Source organism: Temnothorax americanus, unplaced genomic scaffold (genome assembly GCF_048541705.1).
Source record: "Temnothorax americanus isolate GAGA-0224 unplaced genomic scaffold, ASM4854170v1 Scaffold13, whole genome shotgun sequence".
Classification (NCBI taxonomy): Eukaryota; Metazoa; Arthropoda; class Insecta; order Hymenoptera; family Formicidae; genus Temnothorax; species Temnothorax americanus.
The window spans coordinates 2,591,308-2,605,952 of record NW_027509264.1 but is presented as its reverse complement, the minus strand read 5'-3'; the positions used below and the strand labels follow the sequence as shown (position 1 = coordinate 2,605,952).

The 14,645-nt window shown below is 45.5% G+C and overlaps 1 protein-coding gene across 2 annotated transcripts in view; it reads left to right on the top strand.

Moving 5' to 3' along the window:
• Positions 1–14,645, top strand: part of LOC143893914 (uncharacterized) — a 37,123-nt gene that overhangs the window by 9,646 nt on the left and 12,832 nt on the right. The window contains exons 5-13 of one of the 2 annotated variants that reach the window (XM_077399776.1): positions 602–855; positions 1,255–1,521; positions 1,946–2,122; positions 5,855–5,980; positions 7,233–7,460; positions 7,954–8,205; positions 10,320–10,450; positions 12,111–12,369; positions 12,461–14,617. In XM_077399776.1, the coding sequence (XP_077255902.1) occupies positions 602–855; positions 1,255–1,521; positions 1,946–2,122; positions 5,855–5,980; positions 7,233–7,460; positions 7,954–8,205; positions 10,320–10,450; positions 12,111–12,221 (1,546 nt within the window). In that variant the 3' untranslated portion in view covers positions 12,222–12,369; positions 12,461–14,617. Of the gene's footprint in view, positions 1–601; positions 856–1,254; positions 1,522–1,945; positions 2,123–5,854; positions 5,981–7,232; positions 7,461–7,953; positions 8,206–10,319; positions 10,451–12,110; positions 12,370–12,460; positions 14,618–14,645 lie in introns of those variants that run through there. The other variant, XM_077399777.1, reaches the window with a different exon arrangement.

Below are 14,645 nucleotides of genomic sequence, written 5' to 3'. Positions count from 1 at the left end.
GCATAATAGATGTATGTTTCATTAATTAACGAATAATAGAAGTGATTGGATAAAAACTTAGACGAATTTAATTCGATTTCAAAATGTGACAGTATAATTTTTCTTCGTGACACTTTTAAATGAGAATAAATAATCAAATATGTAAGGTACTCTTCTATCTTGTATATATATTTTCATCCATAATTTAATATTTAATATGTCCGATCTATTCAAAATAACGATTACAAAAGTAGCTAGCATAAACCATGTACGAGAGGTATTTTCGGAAACGACTGAACGACATTAACATTTCAATAATCAAATTCTCAAATCGGTTTCTATTTAATTAAAATGTCAATCAACTAAAGCGAACACATATCTCATTTAATTGATAAACATCTAATATTGACGGTCAACGAGAATTTACTGACAAAAATTAATTTGTTCCAAATCCGGAGAAACGGCCAGCAAAGCCTTCCCTCCCATGATGATGCGCGCTTTCAAATTAAAGTCAAAATATATCCCGATTCCCATTTAGCGCTAATGCCACAGATATCCTACCTGAGAAAATAGAATTTCATCGTAAAAATAACTCGCCGGCGTTCGCGTCACAATTACAAAGGTCCTCGACCCCGGGGCACGAGTATTTGGAAGCCGATTACGAGTGTGTGCCGGGCTACCGTATGGTATCCTCCGCGAGCCGATTACTCTGCAGGAATCGTCAGTGGGTCGGACAGGTGCCAAAGTGCGAGATCGAGCAAAACCCGAACGGCGTATGCGCCGAGGCATCCTGCGAGCACGTTTGCAACGAAATTAACGGGCGTCCCGTCTGTTCCTGCTACGAGGGATTCAGATTGGACGGCCGCAAATGCGTCGGTGAGCACGATTTCGCCATACGTATAGCAATTATCATTAATGGACGCTATTTTCGCGCATATATTTTTATGCGCGAACTCCCTCCACGCGCAGAGCGCCAAGTTTTTATTTCACGTCAAGCTTTTATTTCAGTCTGTACAAGCCTGACTCAAAATATACTTACACATTTTATATGTTTTTACTTTCAGCTTGGTTTTCATTTCGAATCCTTACCTCGATATCTCATTTCCCTCGCGCAAACGCCATCTGTTTATCGCAGTTAAAGCGATCCTGGAGTAGTAATTGTCTTGTTCAAACATCATCAAAGTATCTCGCGGAGTTAATTAATTACGCTCCTCTGCGCGGAGCAAAACGCGCGGCAGGCGGCGGATTAAACGTTGCCCGACGTTTATTGTGCAGACATCAACGAGTGTTTACCGAACAACGGTCACGGTCCCTGCCAGGACACCTGTCGAAATCTCGTAGGAGGGTACGAGTGCTCCTGCGAGGGCTTGCAAGACGCGTCGCTGGCCGCCGACAATCACACGTGCGAGCGTGACAGGCACACGGGTCCGTGCAGCGTTAACAACGCCGGATGCTCCCACACGTGTCTGTCCACGATGGGCCGGGTGTTTTGCCTGTGCCCCGACGGCTTCATGCTCGAGGACGACTGGAAAACGTGCCAAGGTGAACAATTGGATCGGTCGACGATCGATTAAAACTTCGCTCGTAAACTTCGACTTTGCAATTCGACATTGCTTCCTTTTCGGGTTTATAGCTCCTCGAGACATTAGGACTGTTCTTTTTAGCTGAACTTCTTGCACACGGTTCATCTTTCCTTTTTTTTCTTCTCGCATTGGAGAAAAGAGGAGAAAAGAGACGAACCGTGCGTAAAGAGTTTAGCTAGATAGAGCGGACCTATTAACTCGAGACGCTGTATTTCACGCAAGACTGACGCGATTGAATTTTTGCGATGAATCTCAACCCGCGCTGAACCGCACTTAGGCCAGATTTTGCGGAGCATTCGCGGGAATCTCTCGCTCGGCGCGACGCTTTCTATTCGTAGGGAACGTATCGGAGACGCTTGACAAATGGCGATCATTTCCCGCAGACGTGGACGAATGCTCGGTGCCGGATCTTCAGACGGAGCTGTGTCGCTACGGGTGCATTAACACCCCGGGCTCCTATCGATGCGCGCAACCTATGGAGCTGAAGGATCAGCCGATCTTGGACAGCCTGTCCATCACTTGCCTGCCGGGCTACGAGAAGACTTCCCACGGGTGCATCGGTGAGTCAGATAATGGAAAATTCTCCGATTTTCGTCCTCAAGAATATAAGGGGGGGGGGGGAACATTCATCTTGTCGGCGTGTTAATTTATGCGACGCTCAGATTAACTGCCGTTCCAACCGCGACGACTTGTGTCCGATAGTCAGGCGCAGCGTTGAAGGATAATTCTTATATTATATATTTTTAAAAATAAATTCTCGACAAAATGTCAAAACGAGATTTTGGCAATATAATTTCAACGGGACTCACCTCACGTCTGACTGCATCCCCGAGTTTATTGTTAGACGATGCAGCTACGCGCACGAATTATAGCGCGCGGATGAATCCACTTTGCAAATTTGCACGTGTTAGGACGGCTGCTCAAGTCAGGAGTTAAGCTAATAAGTTCTCGTTAATAAGTCGGGAGAGCATCGTGTTACCGTTAGGAATGGAGATGTGACCTTCCGCGACGCGTACACGAAAACTTTCTCAGAAACCATTATTCCCCATAAGCGTTTCTTCTCAAAATAATTTATAATCCGCATTTATATACATCCTTTTAACTCTTAAAGGCTATATACTTCACTACAACTTTGATCGCGTATAACTCTGGGGGAGTAATCAACTAAATTTTAAAACATTATATATGAGATATATATATATATATATAATATAGGGGTAGAAAAAATTGAAAAATATAATAGAATTAGAAAAATTGCTAATAATTAATAATGAATTGTCCTTATTGTTCAAAAACATTAATTTTCTAACAATATGCGAATGAGCGTTGAAATCGATTCTAGGTCCATATATGGATCTAAAGCCTCTAAGGGTTAATTCTTTCGTTATGTCTTCCTTATTTTTTATTTTTTACTTCTCAGCTTTCACTTGTAAAATCGTGAATTCTTCTCGATCTTGGCGATTGACACCATTCCGTAATATTTTTTGTCGTGGCGGGCGGATATTTCGTTTCGCGCAAAGCTCGCGTCGTTTAAGTTTCTTCGATCGCGAACTACTCGGACAATTCTCCCGTACGATTCCGACGAAAGAGCACGGGGCAGTTCCAGTATTTCCTTGAGGAAATCCGAGTTGCCTCTCTCTCTCTCTCTCTCTCTCTCTCTCTCTCTCTCTCTTTCTCTCCTTTTTCCGCGAGACGGCGAACGAAGTACTGTCGAATCGTAACCCCACAGCCCCGCAAGGACGATACCTATATCACCATCGGTTACTTTCGGATGGAGAGAGAGAGAGAGAGAGAGAAGAAGAAGAGAGAGAGAAAAAGAAAGAGAGAGCCTTTTCTTTTCCGCCAATCGTGCATTCCTCGGGAGAGTAACCTTCTTAGGAGTCCCGCGAGTTTCTCCCCCGATACCTTCGAATATCTCGGAACGGCTCGCACAAAATGCAGTCCCTACTGCAATCCGTTTTGCCGACGCGCACAAGCGCGTTCTCGGAAAAACGCGGCGCTTTTATCGGCATTTTATACGAAATACGCTTCCGTGGATTCCTCATACTCGCGCGCGCGTATATTTGTCATGATAATATATAATAAAAGCTTTTCGTAATATGTGTGCGCGAAACTTTTGTTATCGCAGATAACTCGTGTGTAGCGCGTTTGATTAATTGACGATCTAAACGAGGAGGCGTATCGATACCCGGCGCACATTTACAGGATGTCCAGAGTCCGATATTTTCTTTCTCCAAGTACACATTGCAACAATGGTTGAAGAGATGCTCTCTTCCCGATACGGCCAGCGACACACGCCGAGGTTCGTAAACTGGCAATCCAATCCCGGGGCGTAAATCCTTCAATTACAATTGATGCGGTGGTCAATACCGGAAACATTACGGCTCGTTTGATACAACGTGACAGACGGTCGCGGTTTGCGAATCTTATTCCAGGGAAATTCAATCCATTTCCGCCTTATTCTTTTTCCACGTACAACCTCGGTCGTTAAATAGCCTCGGGGGGTGAAGGAAAGTTTTACGCGAACGGGATTTTATAAATGATTGACATTACGAGTCGCCCTCCCGAGGCGGAAATGCGTCGGCTATACGAGAATCCGCGCGTTCGCGGACGATGTAAGGATATCCGTCTTAACGATAGGCGAGAGTATTAGAGTCCCTCCTTTTAAAACAAGAAACGACACGTTTCGTGCTTCCCTCCTCCCTCGTGAGGGAGATAAAAGAACCGTAAATACACGCGCGGATCCCTGCGAAATGTCACGTTTATGAGAATCCCCCGGTATTCCGGCCTGGCGTCAAAGCGAAATTCTAATTTCGCTCCCGCAAAAGGCGAGAGAGACGCGCGCGTACCGTTTATGTATATACCGGCGAAAAATAGACTATCGCGATAATCTTACAATCTCCGGCGTGTGCGCGAGAAGAAGGGTGTGCCCGGCTAAAAGAACGCTCGGGTGGATTTCTCGGGGAGAAACTGGAACGCCGATGAAAGAAATTCTTGCTCAGCGTTCCGGTCTCGGTGCGGGCTGCAGATCCTGCCCGTCGCATCGGGCGCGAGTTCTTGCGGGCCACACGATGCTCTTCCCGAATAAATAAATGAGTCGCGTATTCTTGCTCGTGTTTTCATATATACGGGGAAAGAATATTGGAAGATTTATCGCGGCGCAAAATGTGGGGATTAAAACGGAGGAGCGGGGGATAAAAATTGTACGGTGATAAACGATGACGAACTTCACTTAGCGGCGAATACGATTAGTTTTATACGGCGGCCACCCGTAAAAGTCTCGGTTTTTTTGATTAATCAGGAAACGGAGAGAAGGGCCGATCTCCGAGTTTGTTGCTACACAGGATTGAGAGCCGGGATTATACGGGACACCCTGTATGCGTTTCCGCGCGCAGATTTATAAGCCGTGAAAGCCCAGCGAAAGTCGAGTGCTCTCGGCTATCATTGAGAGTGCTCCGGGCAATAGCGACTCCGACCACTTCGGTCAATTTAACGTAATCTCGCCGACGATTGAAAGACAGATCGAGGGCCAAAGAACGCGAGAGATCGCCGGTGAAGCGGTCATTACGGCGCGAATGAAAGGAGCCTTGTATAACGTTCGTCTCGACGAAACGAATGTGGCGAACGATCGCCGCCCGCGTCCGATTCGTTTAAAGAGACGGATCGTTTGACAGTCGTGACGCTCTCGCCCGAAGGCGTGACTACGCCGAGCCGATCTTAGATTAAAGATAACTCGCGTCTACGAGATCATTTATACAGCCTCCTAATCAATTGCGGGATGTGTATCGCAACAACATGACGTGAATGACTTCTAAATGAAAAGTGATTAAGTCTGAGAAATAACGAGAGATACAATGTAATATTGATATATAATCGATAACAAAATATTTCGTACAAAACATTCATTTTTGGATAATTTCGCTTTGATGTAACTATTAATTAAAAGGATACATCATCCGTGTTAATTATATAGAATATTAATTGTAATTTATGAAAATTCACCGAGCTCAAATAGAGCAAAGTTATAAAGAGGCAATTACTAAAATTTTATATTTCCGATATATTTTGGCATGAAATATGTATATTAAGTGACTCATGACCGTTTATGATAATTAGGTAAAGAGGAAACGTGCGTCAATATATGGTCGGGCTGGGTATCTTTCGTGCCTAATAATATTAATTGATGTACATTGAAATATTTATTTTCCTCTTCAATACTCTCAGGCGCAAGAAATTAATCGATCGATGCAGTAAAAAGGACGCAAATTGCATTTGGGCTTTTGTGTTTATAGATATCGACGAGTGCGCGGCTGACAACGGTAGTTGCAGCGAGGTGTGCGAGAACACCGACGGCAGCTTCTTCTGCGCCTGCGACGGGGACGAGAAAGCCCTGTCATCCGACGGGAAATCCTGCGTAGGTACGTGCTCCTTGACAAATCACTTTTCCGCGCCCTCGTTCATTTCGCGCGGGACGTGCTCTCATCCCCGCCGCGCTCCGGTACGGCACCGGACGATCGGAACGCGACGGATGAATGCGACGAGCGAACGCGACGTACATACCTACGCGGGGTGTGCTCGTTACGCTTCCCTTAGTCGAGCGATTTTAACGTGGCCGCTCCGCGCAGGATAAAGTTGAACGCTCAACGCCAACCCGCCTCTTTGTCGTAAACTTTTTAACGTTTTCAATTATGTGTAACTTTGGTGAATTTCGAATAAGCCGTGTGCGTTTACGGGAAATGGGAGTGGGAGGGTGGGGAACGTGCATCGGTACCCGGGTAGTCACGGCGCATCCGCCAGCAAGGGGTAGCATTTATGCAAAGCTGTCACGCAGGAGCGACTTCCAGCAGGACGCGTCACAGCCGCGATAGGTCCTTCCCCTCTGCCGACATTGGCATCTGTAATTCCTGTCTTATGTATATATACATACGTTACATATCGTATTTGATACGTGGAAGCCTCGCGCGGCTGTCGTGGCTGACATAATATCGCGTCGATGCGGAGGGTTCCCGCTTTGAACGCGCGCGCGTTACATACATAGATTACGCGCCGAGCCCGCGCGAGCTTTATGAGCCGTACGTGAAATGCTAGGCTCGCCATTGACGCACGCTGTCGGTTCGAGGCGGGTTTTGCTCGCTAGTTGCGCGAACACAATCGATATCTGCCCACCAACGAATAGCCACAAAATCGTTTATTTATCCCCGCGGGCCCCGCAAGGGACGACGTAATGCTGCGTCAAAGGAAAAGGAGGTATTCCCGCGGAAATTGATGCAAATAACATCTCATCGGGAGATCGATGTAAATTGGATACGGATAACTCGATCGAAATTCAATACTTATGTTTATTTCTACCGATGTAGATTAATTTTAATCTCGGTTTAACTTATTTTATCTTTTTCCAACTTTCTCTCAAAACTATAGAAAAAAAGATAAAAAGTAAGTTAAATCGAGATTAAAAAATTAATCTACATTGAGATGGAAATGCACGTTAGTCTGAAATAATATCTGTCAATGAATCATGAATTAAAAAAAAAAAACTTAAAATGTTTGAGGTCTAGTGAGTGAAAAAAAATTCATAACGAGCATTATCTTGTTTCCTTTCGGTGGTTCCTCGAGTTTCTGCGTTACGACGCACGGATTATAATCCCGGACTGTATAATCTTCATCTTCCAGACATAAATAGTATCGCGTGCCTGCCGTTAAATCCGGTCGATCGCGGCTACTTGATATGCTCCCGATCAGCTACGTCCAAGTTGTGGCGCGACAGGCGAAAAGTGCCCAATCGACCCAGCACGAGGTGCTTCCTCAAGTGCCCCCGTGGGTATCAGCTTCGCGGTGAGTACGAGTTGACCTGTCGATCCGACGGCACCTGGGACGGACCGCAGCACGGAAAGTGCGTCAGTGAGTATGGAAGTTTTTTTCTGGAAAAAAAAGCCGATTTATATCGGCGAGGAATACCGAGAACGGTTTTCCTTCCGGAAACCTTCGGTTTCTTTCTCCCCCGTTTCTTGGTTTCGTTTAACGCATTCGGACATCTATAATCCGAGATATTTTAATGTTAATAGACAATTGAATTTTCAGCAAAGCAACGAGTCCTCAAAAAATATTTAAGTTTCATTAAACTTTTCAAGTATCTCTGAAGCGCCTTCGAAGTTATTTTTGCGCGTTCTGAAGAGATCTTATATTTCCTCACGAGACAGGCGGGACTTAAAAATTCTCAACTAGACGATTTAGTGACGAGTATTTATAAAATTATATTATTCATGTAGAATTTGGAGTAGGTATTTTTCATTAAAAAAGGAAATGAAACATTGTTGTGTGTGTTGTCGCGTGAAAAATTGGCACAATATATATGTATATCGACGGAGGAATATCGTCCTTTTTCTCGCGACAGGATACAGCAAGCCTCGATTGGAGTGCCCGAAGGACGTCGTGGCCGAATTACCGCCGGGCAGAGACGAGGCGTTCGTGACCTTCGATCAACCGGCGACGGATCTCGATTGGTTCCGATACGTGCGATCGAAGCCTTCCTGGGGCACGCGGCTCGAAGCCAATCTGGAGCCCGGCGTGCACGAGGTCACATTTTTCGCGCGACACCCGGTATCGAAGAAGCAGGCCAGCTGTGTATTACGCATTATCGTCAAAGGTAATTAATTTGCGCGGATGCGTGTTAACGACGTATTACGGGGCTATAAGCCCCGCTAACGACGATACTCGTTCGAGCGCTCGTGATAATCACCGTACCCTCTATATCGCCAGCAGAAATAGCAATTATTAATTTGTAATTGCCCACTCGCGATCTTTTCCCCCCGTTCCGACAATTTACATGTATGTATATATACGTTCTCAAAGTTAATTATCGCGTCGCCGGCATTCTTGTTTTCAGAGAGATTTTTGTACAGTTATTCAAAAACTTGTTTGCACATTTGCTAATAACTTCGTTTTGAGAGAAATCGGCTGTAAAAATTACCGCAAACGATTTACCGAAACGAATTACCGGTTAAACGTTGGTTTAAATCATCCGGCAAATATTAGCTCCCCGAAAACATGGTCGTTCACTTATATAGGGTCAGTTACACCCGGGTGATCCGCGATACGCTCCCGCATTAATTAATCCGGATTATAGAGATTGCACTTTGCGGAAGATAGTGGATAAACGTCTCTTGAACCCCCCCTGCGAATCTTGATTGATAACGGACGGAGATGGGAGGTAGCACGTAGGCTAATTCCATCGGAGGAACACATGTTTAAATAAACTACAGCGCGCAGAATGGAGGGCCGTACATCATTTACCCGTCGCGGAAACTTCGCAGTTTCTCATTGATTAACAGCGCGAGATTGAAATATTCTCCTCATCCCTCGTTTCCGTTTCTTGGGCGATGATAATTCGGTATTCGCGCGCGCGCGAAAAGAGGGAGAGAGTAGCACACGCGAGTTGGCAAATTGTTACGTTGCCTTGTAAACGAACGTCGTCGTCGTGTCAAAAGTTCCCCACGTCGCCCGTTGCGTCGAGATCCTTTGGATGCGTCTTAAGAATATTAGGACCCTCTACACCCCTCTCGTCTATCCTGACGCATCCCGCCGGGACGTGAGCGAAATACGCGCGGCAGCTCGTTGCACCGCGAGTTAAATCCTTATATGATTCCGGGCAAACCTACTTCTCGCGGCAGAAACTGGTAAATTATTACCGCACTTGTAAAAAAGACCCTCGCTGTCTCCCTTCGCCCCTCCCCCTCCCTTCCCCGCCGCACGACGCTATTCCAATTTGATTTTGCATCAAGATGAAACGCGTCACGTTGGAGAAATGCAGTTTTCCTGCAACACGTATACGTCCAGAAATATTTCTAGGATTTCGTGAATATAAATCTGCTGGTAAAAACGATGGAAACAATCCGCGATTCTCGGCTGTTTACCTCCTCGAGTGAGTCCTCGCGCACGATTTAACGCATGCATTCCGAGCGTGGGGACGGCATTCTGAGGATCGCACTCGGGGGTTGCTCCGCGAAATCTTATAAAAGTACTCGCGTGTACTCTCATTTGTGTGTGCCTAAAAGTAAGTTGACGAAACTAATTTAATGCAAACTCCGGAGCTTCGTCACTGACACTCGGGCCAACGAGTTTTCTCGGGGAAAACGTTGGCCTGGATTCCGCGGACCGGTCCGTAACTCGACTGCGCTATTTCTTTTTTCGTTGCGTATATAACGTAACGAGCGGGGGACTTGGCGCGCGAATAAGCTTTTCCAGACCGACGAGTGTACGACGGAAAAGAGAAAATATCAAATTATACTCCCTTTCTCTTATAGAGGAGCATAATTCCCTTCCTCCCGTCCCCTTCGTTCATTTGTTTCCTCTCGTCCAGAAATGAGAAATGTATTTACGAGGGAGGACACGCGCGCGCGCGGGGCGCGCGGCAGCAGGAAAACTTGAATTAAGCTCGTTCCACCCCTCCGCCCGACTCCCCCCGTTTTATGACTCCAACGTCACGCTACGCGCGACGAGCGATAAATGAACCTCGCTCCTTCGGACTTCTTCTTCGGTCTTCCACTTTTGCCGTCCTTCAACCCGCGCTCGCGACTGCGCCAAGTCGCCGATTCATCATTCGACGTCGTTGCGGAAATCGAACTTTCTGACATCGTTGTCGATTCGATTCGGCGAAGAGGCGAGTTTTCTCACGGCCCGCAATTTCCTCGCTTAACGCGGGCGCGAGCACGGCCGGAAGGTCCGCCGTTGCTTCAATTCTTGCTAATCCCCGACTCTTAGGTGGCGAGGCACCGAAAGTCAAAGACTGTCCGGGGGACATCGAGGTCGTCGGCAGAAATGGAACGGCGATCACGTGGACGGAGCCCACCTTCGCGGATAACGTCAAGGTGACGCGGATCAGCAACAATGAGGTAAAAGGGCATGGATATACCGCTATGTACCGTAGAGATAAAGAATCGTATGTCCGGTTTTGGTCAAAATGGTTACCCAGACAACATAATGACCAAAATCAGGACGTAAGACGTCTTTAAGACTTCTTATATGCCCCGATTTTGGACATTGTGCTGTCTGGGTAATAATACACTTTTCAATATATCGGGAGCTTGAATTGTATAATGGTAAAGGGTCTTATGTCTCTTATTACCAGTTTCTGAGATAATGTTTTTCTAAAGTCGTATATCGAAAATTTTAGTGCCTTAATTTTGGTCAGATGCAGCGTGTCACTGGCAGTTGTACTATTAAACATGTCAGTAAATTATTTAATTAAAAACTCAATAAATCAAAAGTTGCTACTTTTATTTTATATATCTAAAAAAAATACACCATTTCCCTATTTAAAACTTTAAACCTCGTTTTCTCTAAATTCATTGCAACGGAGATACGATTCTTTACCTCTAACAATAAGTTACAGATCTGTGAAATTTATGTTAACGCGCTCTCGTCATGAAAACATGAATGAAACGCTCGGGTTCGTTTCGGGCACAATTCCAGCGGTATTGTAATTACGCCTGAATAATTATAATTGACATTCCGGTGTGCATTGCACGTTCTATAAACTGATGTCTACATAATTATCCAGTAATATCAATGTTATCTGATACGTTTGATTTCCATCTCGGGTATTCGGGGCATGGTCGCGAACAAAAATTGGTTGATATCTCGATAATCGAAGTTTATGCATCATAAAAAGCTGTCGTATTCGGTATGTGCATTCGATACGCATACCGGCGATATACGGTATCGCGTTACACGCGGGCTTAATAAATCGCGTGGGATTGGGAGGGATGGGATTTTCAGCAAATCGTTAATATTCCGCAAGTGTGAAAATGCCCATTATGCGATATGTATTATCCCCGATGTAATATATCGAGATTGCCGTTTTATAAACGAGCGGAAATTCGCCGGCACAGAGATACCGGCGCGTGATATATAAATTAAGTTCTCGAATAAATGAACGATCACGGACGTTTTTCTAATAACCGAAAACACGCCCGTCGCGTTACAATTTCCTTCCCAAATTGCGATAATCGCTGCGCGCCGAATGACCGATTAATTAACGCCGATCTGAAATTAACGCGCGAATATATCGGAATGTGTGTACTGTTTCGCTGGCTTTAATTAGCTTGTTTGTCGACGCGCGTCAATTATATATACATATATATATATATATATGTATTGTACATCCCATTCTAGAACGTGCTTTTTGATGAATAATGCAAATTTTTGGTGCGGCATAGTACGGACGAGCAAAAGCCCGATTCCGCAGCTACGAAAACCGCGAGCGTAAAATTAGTTAAGTGTAATTTCCCGCCGCAAAATCGAGGAAGAGAGAGAGATAGAGAGAGATTTTGGGAATAAATCCGCCAGGAAGCGAGATTCCCGAGCGCTCGCGGCTCGTGCCAAAAATTCTCACGCGACCTCACTACCCGAAGGGGTAATTTTCACTTGAGCTTTCCGGAAGTCGGTGGCGAATTTCGCACACATCTCTCTCCTCTCTGCTTTTTATTGTCGCGCGTCACCGCGATTTATCGAGGGCGACGATATTTTTCCGTCTTACGTACCTTGCCGCAGAGTCCGGGTCGTCGCTTCGACGTCGGCGGCCACAGGATCGAGTACGAGGCGAGCGACGAGGCCGGTTGGTCGAGCAAGTGCGTCTTCGTCGTGGTCCTTCGTCAGGAGTAAACGACCGGAGAGGTGCGACGGGGAAGGATCAGGGATGCGAGAGAGCGAGAAGAAAGGGACGAAAAGAGAGATATAAAGAGAGAAAGAGAGAGAGAGAAACGGACGGAGAGAAGAGGGAAGAAGCAACGCGGAAGAGAATAACGATAAGGTAATATATAAATGGAAATGTTATACGGGAATCGGGCACACAGAGACGTTCCTTACATAGGCCCCGTAATGGGTTCCGTTTTGTCCGGCAGGTTACACGCGGGAACACAGTGAGAAAGAGAACGGATATATCCTTTCGCACGTACCGGTGCATCCCTTTCTCAGTCCTCTTCCCCCTCGCGTACTCGCGACACCTTGGGCGCCAATGAAGATTTTTAGGACGGGGATGGAAGTACGTAAACGATTAGCCGCTAGATTTATGCGATCGAACTCCCATCGACTGCCACTTTTTGATAGAGTAAACGTAACGATAGTTCGTATAGCGTTGGTGTACGAAGCAATTCATTGTACGAAGATCATTGTCTTGCGCAGACGGGGGGGAACGTGGGACTTATTTCCCAGGTAGAAATGCGGAAACCTTGTGTAAAATTCGCGTTCGCACCTCGTGTAAAATTTCTGTAAAACTTTTTGCGCGAAGTCTCCTTGAGTTTGTTAATCAACGCGCTAACGCGCATTCCTGCCTTCTCCTCCTAATCACCGTGTCGACGCAATTTTCGTGGCAATCGCGAAAAGATGATGCCAGCTACCAGCTACGTAATGCGTTAGTAATCACTTTACGGGACGAAATTCGCGTTATCGAGTCTCGCTGCACGTTGAACAGAGATTAACGGGGGCCGATTAGCGCCCGACGTCTCGTCGATGCGAACTCTCGATGAACTTCCGAGGTGACGAGCGCTCCTCGCGAATATATTCCGTGGTAATTAACGCGGCTGTCTCGCGCACGGAGGCGTATACCCGCCACCGAATTTCTTGCTCGCGACAAGATTCCCGCCGAATGTGTGCATCCCGCTGACAAGGCCAGACACAATGGGGGATCAACGTGCGTTGCCATCAAAATCACACGCGGGCACCGATATTCCGAGCGAGCTGACGCGGATTATCAGTGCAGCGTTAAGTTGCATTAGTTATCGCGCTTTAAGGCTAATGTTTAGGGATATTGATGGAGAGAAAGATAAATGGACGGAGAAAAAGAGAGAAAAAGAGAGATACAAATGTTAGTATCGCTTTCTCTCGTTGCTCGGTCTTGAGATTGCAAAATTTTTAAATGTCTTACGCAATACGAATGTCGAGGCACATATAAAAAAGCAAGCAATGTGATATACATATAATATTGTTTTGTTTCGTACAACTCATTGTTAGTTCAATTTTGTTTATTGAATTAATTTGTCAGTGTTTCGCTGACTGAATGGAATAATTGTAATTTTTAATTGACAATGATATTCTTACGGTAAAACTAGTGTACTTGAAAAACTTCTTCGAACTTCCTTTAACTATAATACCAAAAGCATACTCATAAATTCGTCGAATGTTTTGCAAAAATCATTGCTCTCTCCTTCTTGTGAAATATATTATTGTTTTCTTTTCTCTCATTTTCACAACTCCGCTTTTATATTAAATGACGAATAACAAATTCTCGAGGTGCAATGCGGGAAATGAAAAGTAATCCCGCGAAGTACGGTTGCGAGAGGTCTGTTTACAGAGTTGGCGCGACGAATAATTAACTGCCGTCTAATTACAACGCTCCGGCACAAGCGAAACGCGTATTTGCAGGCAACAGAAATCCCGCTTTCTTAAAACGTCCCAATTACCGAGACCGCCGTCGGTTTTTCTTTTGTCGCAAATAATTATCGGTTACTGTTTACGTCTCGAGACCGACGGGAGAGATACGGAAAACACGCAAATGTGTTTGTGCACGCTCTCATTAATAGGCGCGCGCGCGAAACCAACAATCCCGGTTTGCATCATTGATCAATTAATATAGTGTTCGTTATGTAAGCTGGTAGCGACCGGCGCGTTTAATAATCGCGGCGCCCGATGCGGTTTTGCGTTTCCATCAAACGACGCGCGAGACATCCGTAGCGTAACGCAAAAAGGGTAAAGGAGAAGCGGACCACCGTAAAATGAGCTCAGATCGCACGTGTAACTTTACGCCACGCTGAACGGAGAATCGCGTCGCATTTAACAGGAGAAAACATCGCGTAGCGTTTAAAGGAGATGATTCGTTGCGTCTTCTATTAACAAAAATTAATTTCTCGTCGAATTCGCACGGTTTCGTAACTCGATGTACATAATCTTGTTTTTACGTAGAATTATACATGTATAAGATACTTGTGAAAACTTTTATAATATAATTCTCTATCGTGTGTTTCTAAACTATATCCCCGTCAGTGTGCGATCCAACCCCATGTCCGCGGTAGCGCAAAAGACAGATGGATA